General features: G+C 33.7%; 1 protein-coding gene across 1 annotated transcript in view; it reads left to right on the top strand.

The window, feature by feature from the left end:
* The first annotated feature begins 3,042 nt into the window (after positions 1 to 3,042).
* The window catches only part of LOC110282386 (alkaline phosphatase, tissue-nonspecific isozyme), a 68,098-nt gene continuing 59,802 nt past the window's right edge, over positions 3,043 to 11,338 (top strand). Inside the window, exon 1 of the mRNA XM_071184493.1 lies at positions 3,043 to 3,335. Within this exon, the coding sequence (XP_071040594.1) occupies positions 3,242 to 3,335 (94 nt within the window). The 5' untranslated portion in view covers positions 3,043 to 3,241. The remainder of the gene's footprint in view (positions 3,336 to 11,338) is intronic.

Below are 11,338 nucleotides of genomic sequence, written 5' to 3'. Positions count from 1 at the left end.
TCTTCCTCTCCATGTAACGCGAATGCGGGCTAGCTCTATCAAAAAGTCCTCCACGAAGGCAAATGTCTCCCAATACTTTGATCCAGGAGTTCCCTTGTCTTCTGGATTTGGTTCAAAATGACAAGGCTACGGAGTTGAATATGAGTAGTCGTGAACCCATAAAATTGGGTCGGCTCTCCAACGACGGTTATAAAATTATAAAATATCGGACGCGTCGATTAAAACAGTGGTACCAAAAAGATGTAAAGCGGAACTTTAGGGTTCCAGGGCAGGATCATAGATGTTCCGAGATTAAGCCCAATTTTAATCAGTAATTAAATTTTAAACCAGTAATGACATTTCTATCCAATCAGAAATCCGTAATTTGTTTTTGTTGTAATAATCCAAATGCTTCGGTTATTTATATGAAAACATATAAGTAAAATGTCGATAAAACAAGAAATAGCGACATTTAAAAGAATAAATAAATAAAATAAATAAATAAATGAAATGAAATAAAAAATAATTTAAAAAAAAACATTTCTTTCCAGTAACAATAAATTGAACAAATTATGAAAAGTTTATGCATTTACAAGAAATTCCATCAGCATTTTTCTCTCGAATTCAAAATAAAACAGTCCCGCAGTGAACTGATCGTTAAGACACGGTTCCCAGCAGATCACCGAAGTTCAGCATCACTGGCTGCGGTCAGTGCGCGAGTGGGTGACCACTTGGATCAGTCTGCGTAGGGAGCGAGGGTGTGCTGTGCGGGTCCTCGTTAAACTGTGCTATCGTAAAGTGCTCGACTTCTCGCGCAGGTCGTCGGGCTACCGAAGCGGGGTGCCATCCCCGCCGCAGAGGATCAAAATTGCGATGGCATGTCTTCGGATCATCCTCCGGGATGTTTCCCAGACCGTCGTCAATAGCCCATTGTGCAGCTCTAGTGCGACGTAAATTAACAACAACAACAACAAATCAAAATAAAACAACCTTTTTTAAGAAAAATGAGCGACATTTCTGTGATTTTCAAAGTTTATACCAGTTATTTCTTGAAAACAGCAATTTAGGTTAATTAGTTTAGCTGAATTCTTTCTAGACAAGTAAATTGAACACTTCGATATAAAATCTAATTTTAAGACTTATTTATTTAAAGACCAGCATATCCCATTTGAATTTATTTGATTTCATTTCCTTAATCGCGATTCTTAGTGTAAACTTTCGATTTATTCTCAGATTTAAAAAAAAAAAATGGACAGTGTGGACAACGTACAACATTTCATAATTTTAAATCCGAGATTCTTATGTAATGATATTGAATTAAACTCACATTCTAAACGGTCCCTCAGTGTAATATCACAGTGTGATAGCAAGACATTTTAACCAATCATCACTGACAGCGATCAGTGACCACTTTGAACTGACTGCGAATGGTCCGAGGGTGTATCAGGTTGCGAAGGGACATAGGGTATCAATTCTCGTTTTACTATTCCACCGTTTGGTGCTCGACTGCACGCGCAAGGTGTCGGGCTGCTATAGTGGGGAGCCACCCCCTATCCAGAGGATCAAAATCGTGATGGCATGTCTTCGGATGTTGTTGTTGTTAATGTCGCACTAGAGCTGCTCAATGGGCTATTGGCGACTGTCTGGGAAACATCCCGGAGGATGATCCGAAGACATGCCATCACAATTTTGATCCTCTGCGGAGGGGATGGCACCCCCGCTTCGGTAGCCCGACGACCTGCGCGCGAAGTCGAGCACTTTACGGTAGCACAGTTTAACGAGGACCAATACCGCACACCCTCGGTCCCTACGCAGACTGATCCAAGTGGTCACCCACCCGCACACTGACCGCAGCCAGTGATGCTTGACTTCGGTGATCTGCTGGGAACCGTGTCTTAACGATCAGTCCACTGCGGGACGTCATGCCTTCTGATCATGGTACCCTACTTAAAGTCTTACCTAGCAGGTACTATACCTAAAGAACTACTCAGGTCTGAAAAAATATATTTTAATAATGTCGCCCATAGTTGAGTTTTTTTCCCCCTTGTATATCTGATAATTATGAAAAATTTAAATATTCGTGTGACTGAATATCAGCGAGAAAATTTAACTACCCTTCTCAATAATTTTAAGATATTGTAGCATTGGTTGACTGCTTCAAATGGAGTTTCGAATTTGACAAAAACGTAAACCCTTATTTATTTAGCACATCGCATGATTTTTAAAGCTTTTTATATCTAATTCTAGGCTATAAAATCTTTAAAAGAAAGCGAAAATATTTTTTTCAGTGTGATATCGAAATAAATTATTCAAAAAAAAAATAATAATAAAAAAAAAAACTATTTGGGTTTACATCGAAGTGTGATATTCTAAGAATACTGCGTTATGAGTTCAGGTAAGTGTGTTTTATATTCATAGCTTTTTCTTGAAATGTGACTGTTGTACTTAATTTAAAACGAACACATATTTGTGCCTTATCCCACTAACCTTTATTCAGCCAACTTAATAACACTAGTGAGTGATTTCGAAAAAATCAGTGTGACTAGTGCGCACCAATACGTTTAAACTCGGTTCCGTTCATAAAAAGTTGAAGAATTAAAAAACGGATTAAACTCAAAAGTTGAATATATTCGGTGCGATCAAATCATATTTTATGAAAACACTCTATGATTCGCAGCTCTGTGAACCAGGAAAAAAATGTTTATTGTTCCATAAATCAAAACACGCTTAAAGAAAATTAGAATTCACGTTGAATATAAAATTCTTTCTCTGAAACTTTTATGTTCTTTTCTTCGAATATTTGTCCTGCAGTTAGCAGGAAAAGAGGGGTTACTGAAAACTATGCGATTCAGATAAGTGTGGAATGCGCGCGAAGCCCAAACCACAAAGTTTATGCTCGCATTGTTTGACAATGAGCAGATCAACTGACAGAGAATAAAATAGTTCGATCATACTCATCCCTGTAGCTATTGATAATGACGTCACGCATCCAAAAAACCGGCTACTAAAGGCATCAGATTCATCGTCTGCTTTTTTGTTTAACAAAAATAAATAAATAACTTTTTCGCTTGAATTGAAAAGAGTGAAAGCGAAAACTATCGCTTTCTGCGCAAGTCTGTTCTAGCAACTAATTCACGTCACGAACTTGGGAACCGCTGGAGCAAACGATTTAGAATTTTTTTTCCCTCTCCATCACTTGTCCGCAAGCAGAGATCTAAACGGTGTGTGTTTCTTGAAGAGAGATTGTTGACAGCTGGTTGTCATGGAAACCTCGCGATATTGCATCCTCATCTGCATCATCTTTGGAATGCACAAACACTTAGGATTCGCAAGTACACATAAAGTACCAGCTGCAGGTATTTAAATAATATTTTCTATCAATATGTTTAAATGTATGTATATTTATATTTAAAATTAAGTTTTATTAAATACGCATAAGCATGCATATTTGTTTGCGAATCTATATTGAATAAAAATATATTAAACTTCAGTTGTAAATTTGAAGTTTTAATAATTAAATATGCGTTATTATGCGTATGGATAAATATGCGTTTATCCATGACTCAAAGTTTTAGTTTTATTTCCCCCTCTTATAATTAAAAATTAATGAAACAGATAATATTATCTTAATCTAAGATTAATTTTCTTAATATTATTTTCCTTACTGGTTGTTGGCCTTAGCGGTTAACAAAGCCTTGTAATAGTCACCTTCGCTTCATTGAAAATTTGAACAAATATTGACAAAATATTTTTATCATACCTATTTTTTATCCTAAGTTTTATATTTAAATTTTTCAACAAAACGTTTGCAGATCAAATCAAATTCCAAAATAGTTATTGAAAAATACTTCGCTTTCAAAGGTTTGTTTTATATTCTTGAATAAAAGCTTTCAACTCCAATTTAGAGTTGCTTGTTTCGCTTCATTTTGTTCTATTTCCAAAAAGTTTGCAACTTTAAATAAGTGTGTAGAAAACTGCATATTATCGTTTGTAGCAAATATCATATCTCCTAGTGTATTAAAAACATTTTTTACACTGATTAATTTTGTTAATTATAGAACTATTTTCCAACATATTTTTTATTACTTTTTTTGTTTAATGGAAGAGATATAGTTTTAAACTTAACAAATTTTAAAAAAACAAATTGAGTAAGGAAAAGATACGGTTTGCAACCCTAAAAAATACGAAATTTTGTTTTAAATTATCGTTAACAAAGAAAAATTTTGCCCTTTTGAAATAATTTGAATTAAACTTAAATTATTTAAGTTCATTTATAAACTCTAGAATACAGTGCTCACCTATCCCTGTAGTGGCTTCTCATTCATATTTATTTATTTACTTATTTATTTATTTTTAATCTTAAACGTCTGTACTTAAAAACAAAGTAATTATGTTTACAAAATATACAATGTAATGAAAATTGAAAAATGTAAAAATGTGCAACGTATTGAAAAGAAGAAAAAAGTGAGAAAAACCACAAATAAACTTCAAATAATAAAACAACTTCAGAATAAAATAGGATTTCAAAGTAAATAAATAAAAAACTCAGGTTAAATTCATTAACAGAAAATGGACTTTTCAATATCTCAAATTTCATTTTCTATCTGCATATCCACGCCCATAGAACAACCAACTTTTTTCAACTGTTTATTTCAACAGAGAATATTTATTTTCAACTATTTTAACAGTAAATAGTTCTCCAACTAATTATCAAATGTTAAATTCTTTATTGCATTGTACTCTCTATACATTTTTGAATTTTCTACATGACTTCGCGATTTTAAGTTTATGTTGTTGTTGGTGGTTTACGTCTCACTAGAGCTGCACAAGATACTATTGGTCTGGAAAACATCCCTGAGGATGATACGAAGACATCGTAAGTTTTTTTTTATCCTCTGCAGAGGGGATAGTTCCCCTACTTTGGTAGCCCGACGACCTAAGCGCGAAGTTGAGCATTTTACTGTAGAACTGTTTAACGAGGACCAATACCGTGCACCCTCTATCCCTACGCAAGCTGATCAAAGTGGTTGTCCACTCGGTGTTCTACTGGGAACCGTGTCTTTACGATTGGTCCACTACGGGACTATTTCATGTCAATTTTGTTATACAGTAATATTTGAAGCTTTTTCGTTAAAATTTATGTACAAAAAAAAAAAACGCTCAGAAGTCCTTTTTAAGGTATGTTTTCTTCTTTATATTTTAGCATATAAAATTTTTTTCAAACTTATTTAACTGTACAAATGTATATTCTTATTTATTTAAAATAGTTTTGAAACTTAAACATTAAGACTAGTTTTCTTTAAATAAATTATAATAAACTTTTTTTTTTAGTATTTTTGAGTAACTAAATAATTAATTTCAAGCTAAGGATATCATGTTATATAGAAATGATATCAAATAATAGTCAAAATGGAAGCTTTGAGCAATAATTAAATGTCTGGAAAATGGCGATACCTTAAATACATTTCTCATAATTTGAAAATAGTATATGCAAAAAAAGTTTTGATATTTTTAAGACATTTTGAACTAAACAGTTTATAACATGAGAAATATTATTAACTATGAGTTATACAATATTTTGCAGCTTTAATTTAAAAATGAATTATTTGCTAAATTTTTTATTTTTGAAACTGAAAATTTTGATTTTATAAAATAAAATTCCTTTGGTCAAAATATTTAAACTGAGTATTATTCAACTATTAATAAGTTTTTAAAGAAGTAACTATTAAGCTCTGTTAAAGTTTTGATGTTAATTTATCAGAGTTATTAAAAAAAAGGTTTAATTTCATTTTACCACTTTTTTAGACTGCAAGAAATTTTTTTACTGTGCGGAATTTTCTGAGTTGTAAATTATACCTCGTAATACCTATTTTTATTTTCTAAAAGCTCAGATTTCTCTTTGATTTTGCTAACATAAAGTAGTCATATGAAATTCCTTATTTTCCGGACTTTAGTTTACTTTAAGAAATCATGTAACTTAACCCTTAAAATTTTAACGTTCAAAATTGTAAATTTTTTTTTTTTAACTTTCTTAAACAAAGTTATCTGGTGATCTTTTTTAATGTAATTTTCCAGTTACTTACACCAAATTTATCATTAATTTAAGCACCAAACGACTGGAAACTGCAATTACGCATTTGATATGTTAAGAAATAAAAATAATAGGTTTCCCATTTTTCGTATCAAGTTCTAATATTCTGAGTACCGCAGTGGACTGATCGTTAAGACACGGTTCCCAGCAGATCACCGAAGTCAAGCATCGGTCAGTGTGCGGGTGGGTGACCACTTGGATCAGTCTGCGTAGGGACCGACGATGTGCGGTATTGGTCCTCGTTGAACTGTTCTACCGTAAAGTGCTCGACGTCGCGTGCAGGTCGTCGGGCTACCGAAGCGGGGGTGCCATCCCCTCTGCAGAGGATCAAAATTGTGATGGCATGTCTTCGGATCATTCTCAGGGATGTTTCCCAGGCCGTCGCCAATAGCCCATTGTGCAGCTCTAGTGCGACGTAAATGAATTACAAAAACTCTAATATTCTGAAACAAAATGAAATTGCGAATGATCTAAAATATTTTAAAGCGTTATCAATGAATAAACTACCGTGTAGTTTTTTTTTATATAACAGCCGACCCAATTTCGCATTTACAACTACCAATGCTCAACTCCGTAACCTCGTAATTTTTAACCCAATCCAGAAGACAAGGGAAGTCCTGGATCAAATATTGGGAGAAATTTTGCCTTCATGGAGGACATTTTTATGGAAGAGGAAAACCACAAAAAACTTCCACGGTTAGCCTCTAACACATGATCCGTCTACCACTGAGGATAATTTACGTCAGCACTATGGTCGATGCGAGACGGATGCGGAATTCGTATCGATCAGCCATCGCTTGGATTCGAACCCTGTTCACCTCATTGGAAAGCGAACGCCACTGCAGCTAGCAGCATATTTTTTAGTATTTAAATAATGATTCATCTCAATTTCTAAAATTCGACTGCCTCTGGTATCGGAAATAATACTATGAGTCTCAACAAATCGCCCTTTTTACCTCAAATCAAAGTCACTTTATTTTACGGCCCTTTATTTCTCTAAAGAAACTCTTTGCTCTAAAATACATTATTTATTCATGTTTTAAAAAACGTTAGTTTAACATAACCCGATTAATATCGCGTTACTCATAAGACCTCATCTGATAAATAAACAATGATTGAAATATTTTAGACCATGTCTTTTAAAAAAGATAAAAAATTGTTGTGATTTTATTTTTTAAGCTTCACGAGTTTTTTTTTTATCATTTATTAAAAATTAGTTCAAGTTTTTTGCCTTAATCTTTAATGAAGAGTGATATTTTTTACATATTTTTGCAGAATTTGCATTAACGTTAATATTTACAAATTATCGGGATTTTTTCTTCTTACATAAAGCTATTAATATTTTTAGAAAATACAGTTGGACCTCGATTTAACGAATTGATTGGGACCGACAAATCCGTTCGTGAAATCGAAGCAATTCGTTAAATCGAAAATCAATTTTTGTAAAGTGTATGGTATAAAAATATCAATGCAAAATATCCTTAGATATACAGATAATGAACAAAAAGTGATTGTTTACTAATAGCTTAAAAAGTATAAGTTATACGTTAGGAAATCAACTTTAAAATGATCTTAATTCTTCTATGTTTCTTGCTTTTAAAATTTAAAATATAATACATACATAATTACACACTTGGATTAGGATGTGAAATATCCAAACTTTTAAGTGCTGAAAATTCAAAGTTTTAGTTTTATGTGTGAATATTTTTTCAGCTACTGTTGTTCGTTAAATCAAAGCTAAAAATCAGTTAAATGGGAGCATTTTAGCACCCTTTTTGTCGAGATAGAAAAAACATTCATTAAATCGGAGAATTCGTTAAATCAAAGTATGTTAAATCGAGGTTCGGTTGTATGTCCGTGGTATATTTAATACCACCCTCTGCTCTAAATATGAAGGGGGGAAAATTCTAATTTTCACTCGTTTAATGTGACAGAGAATCTCTATTTTGTAAACAACTGACATTTTTTATTTTTTTATTAAGTTGACATGTTTTCGATCATCTCAGATGAGACATGAAATTTAGATGTTGGCCTCAATGTGTCATTCTTTTGGACTCTTTGCAATACCCATTGATAAATGCTGAACAAATCAATTGGTATTGCTTATGATTGGCCATCATCTCATGAAAAACACTTTCTGTTGCTAGAATTCCTTCACCCCAAAACTTTTTTTTTCTATTATTATCATTTCCATTTTGACGACATTCTGTTTCTTGAGCATTAATGGAGTAATACTTTTTAAAATTTAAGAAAAAAGCACTTTTGAAAATTGTTAAATTGTAGCACAGAGTTTGAAGGTGAGTTTTTGAAAAGTAAAAATTTGTAATCAGATGACACTTTGGGAACAGCAGCGTTAAATGTTTATCTGCTCTAATTATTTAGTTATTTAATGTCTTAAAAGCAATAATAAAAAAATAACATCCGTATTATTTGCATATTTGGAATTTTTTTTTCTCTTTCAGGCAATTTTTTAAGTCTTTGAGGTATTGTTTTTCTATTTATTATTTCTTAGTCTTTTTTTATTGTTTTAAATTTTTCAGCAGAAGATATTAAAAGAAGCGTCTCTAAGCATTAAATTTTACTTTCAGTAAGTATTTACATTAAAACTAAAAACAATATCTAAAAATATTCCATTGTAGGTAAGTAGGTACTTTACGTCACTCTAGAGATACACAATGGGCTATTGACGATGGGCTAAATCTATAATATAGAAAAGTCCTGTCATTTCTTTAAATTTCTCCCAATAATAACATTTTTGCTTTAAGTGCGACAGCCAATCTCAGACTTGTATTTGGGAGGAGTTCTCATGATGGCTGGATAGTACAAGCATAGTTCCTTTTAAATAATGCTGACTTGGAAAAAAAATTATCATTTCTAACTCCTAATTTGCATTTTTGCCAGTTTATGAACAAACACAAACTGTTTTAGTAGCGGGTACGAATCCTTTAAGGGGTAATAGAATACAAAGGGAAGGTCCATTTTGCTTAAGAACATGGGATAGTGTATGGTTTTTTTTAATAACCGTCATCGAACAGCCGACCCAATTTAATGGGTTTACGACTACTAATGTTCATCTTCGTAGCCTAGTAATTTTGAGCCCAATCCAGAAGACAAGGGAACTCCTGTATCCAGTATTGGGAGAAATTTGCCTTCGTGGAGGGCTTTTTGATTGAGTCAACTTGTATTTGCTTTACATGGAAAGGAAGACCACGAGAGCCAGCCACGGTTAGCCTGATGGCAAAGGGACTTTAACCCATGATCCGTCTACCACTAAGGATCTTTCAAGTGAGCACTGTGGTCAGTGCAAGCGGGACGCTCTATCCCCTGAGCCTTCCAGGATCATAGTGTATGGTTTCCAGTAATTAAGAAAGGAAAACAGTTGTAAGTTTCGGCCCCTTAACGTTACTTTAACTTTAATCGCACTGAATAGCAATAAGAGAGCCTTATTTGTGAATTCTCATTTCTTAAAAACTATTTGAGTTATTTCGTATATATTTTGAATTTTGTCTTTTGGACATAACTAGCTAAAAAATGATGTAAACATTTGAAATTGTATTCAAAAAAATTTTTGATCACTATCAAGTTAGATAATAAATAATAATATTTTTGGATACTTTAGATGAAAGTGCTATATATATTAAAGAGCGAAAATTTGTCTCTGTAGCAGACACCATTTATATTTTCTATGTTTAATTTCTTGTTGTTGTTGCCATAGGCCATTACGGCGGAGGAGAGGTTCACTCCCATACGTCACGCACCCGTTTATAGGGCTGACCCATTCATGTATCCATTCATTCATCCACAGATTGTAATTTTCACTGAAACCAGCAAGCGATCCATCTCCGATCCAGTACTCCCAGAGGTATAATTTGGAACATGGAAGACTTTGTGACCTGATAGATTTAACGTGCACCCGTCACCCGTTTACTACACGGGGAGTGTTCATCCGGCGGGATTCGAACACCCGGTCCTCACGGACGTGAGTCCAGCGCCCTACCAACCAGGCCATGCTTAATTTCTGCCCGATATGTATGTTTAAAAATTACACAATAAAAAAATTTAAATATATAAAGTTATTGATAAAAATAACATATTTGTTCTGAAGAACAAAAGGCAAAAAAAATTAATCATATAATTGATCTCATTAATTTTTTTGTGGACTTTTGAATATTCTTTTTCTGAGGGGTGGGGGGACGAAGGGGACCGCAAAAAAGAACATACTCAAAAGGCCTTGGAATGGGAAGATATTTTGTCCAAGGCCCGCTAAGTCTAACAACGACCCTGAGAGTAAAGCAACTACTTGTTGCGTGTTTTTCCCTTTACCATCGCTATTTAAAACAAAGTATTGAAGTCACAGCAAAATGAGATAGATTTCACGCGAAGTGAAGTCAAACTAAGCACGCGCGATTTCGAAGATTGATATGTGGTTCCATTCACTCAAACTTTGCTACAATTTGTTCCACTAAAATGCTATTACACACGCGATCTTTCAGAGATCTCTTATTTCACGGAATATTGATTTATTTCCTTCTAAAAAAAACATCCATCTTCATATCTCGCTATTGATCGATTGAGATATAATTTAAGATATATTCGTGTCAATTTAATTCCTGATATCAAGTTCTTTGCTCGTCGTATATTACAGTGTGTATATATCAATATTTTTATTGTGTAGAATTCCAATGTTTAAAAAAAAGCAAAATGCTATATATAGGGGAGAGTCGGGTAGCACCGCCCACAGTCAATTTCATGTGTATAGAATATTTTGGGCAGAATAAGTCAATGGGCCATCGGACATTAATTGTTATATTAAAAAAAGATTATTTTCAAAGTTTCAAGTAAACTGCTGTTTGTAGAAAATGCAACACCATGAAAGAATCATCAGAATCAAATGAAATTTAATGCAGAAACGACTTGTACTGATACAAATAAATGATGAAATTTTCAAAACAAAAGAAACAAATTAAGCGTCCGAAATCAGTATTTGGTGCAGCCACCACGCGCTGCAATAAGTGCTGCTATACGACGTGGCATGGAGTCAAACAGATGTTGAATATCTGCTTGAGGAAGAGAATTCCATATCGCTTGTATGCGCAACCAAAGTTCGTCTTTGGAAACTGCAGGACGCGGATCACGAGTGAGACGCCGACCAACCATATCCCACACGTGCTCAATAGGCGACATATCCGGCGAATAAGCAGGCCAAGGAAGAAGTTGCATGCGTTGTGCTGAACAGAAGTCTCTAACAGTCCGCGCAACATGTGGGCG

The sequence above is a fragment of the Parasteatoda tepidariorum genome, chromosome 8 (assembly GCF_043381705.1).
Source record: "Parasteatoda tepidariorum isolate YZ-2023 chromosome 8, CAS_Ptep_4.0, whole genome shotgun sequence".
Taxonomy (NCBI): domain Eukaryota; kingdom Metazoa; phylum Arthropoda; class Arachnida; order Araneae; family Theridiidae; genus Parasteatoda; species Parasteatoda tepidariorum.
This window is presented reverse-complemented; position numbering and strand designations above follow the sequence as displayed.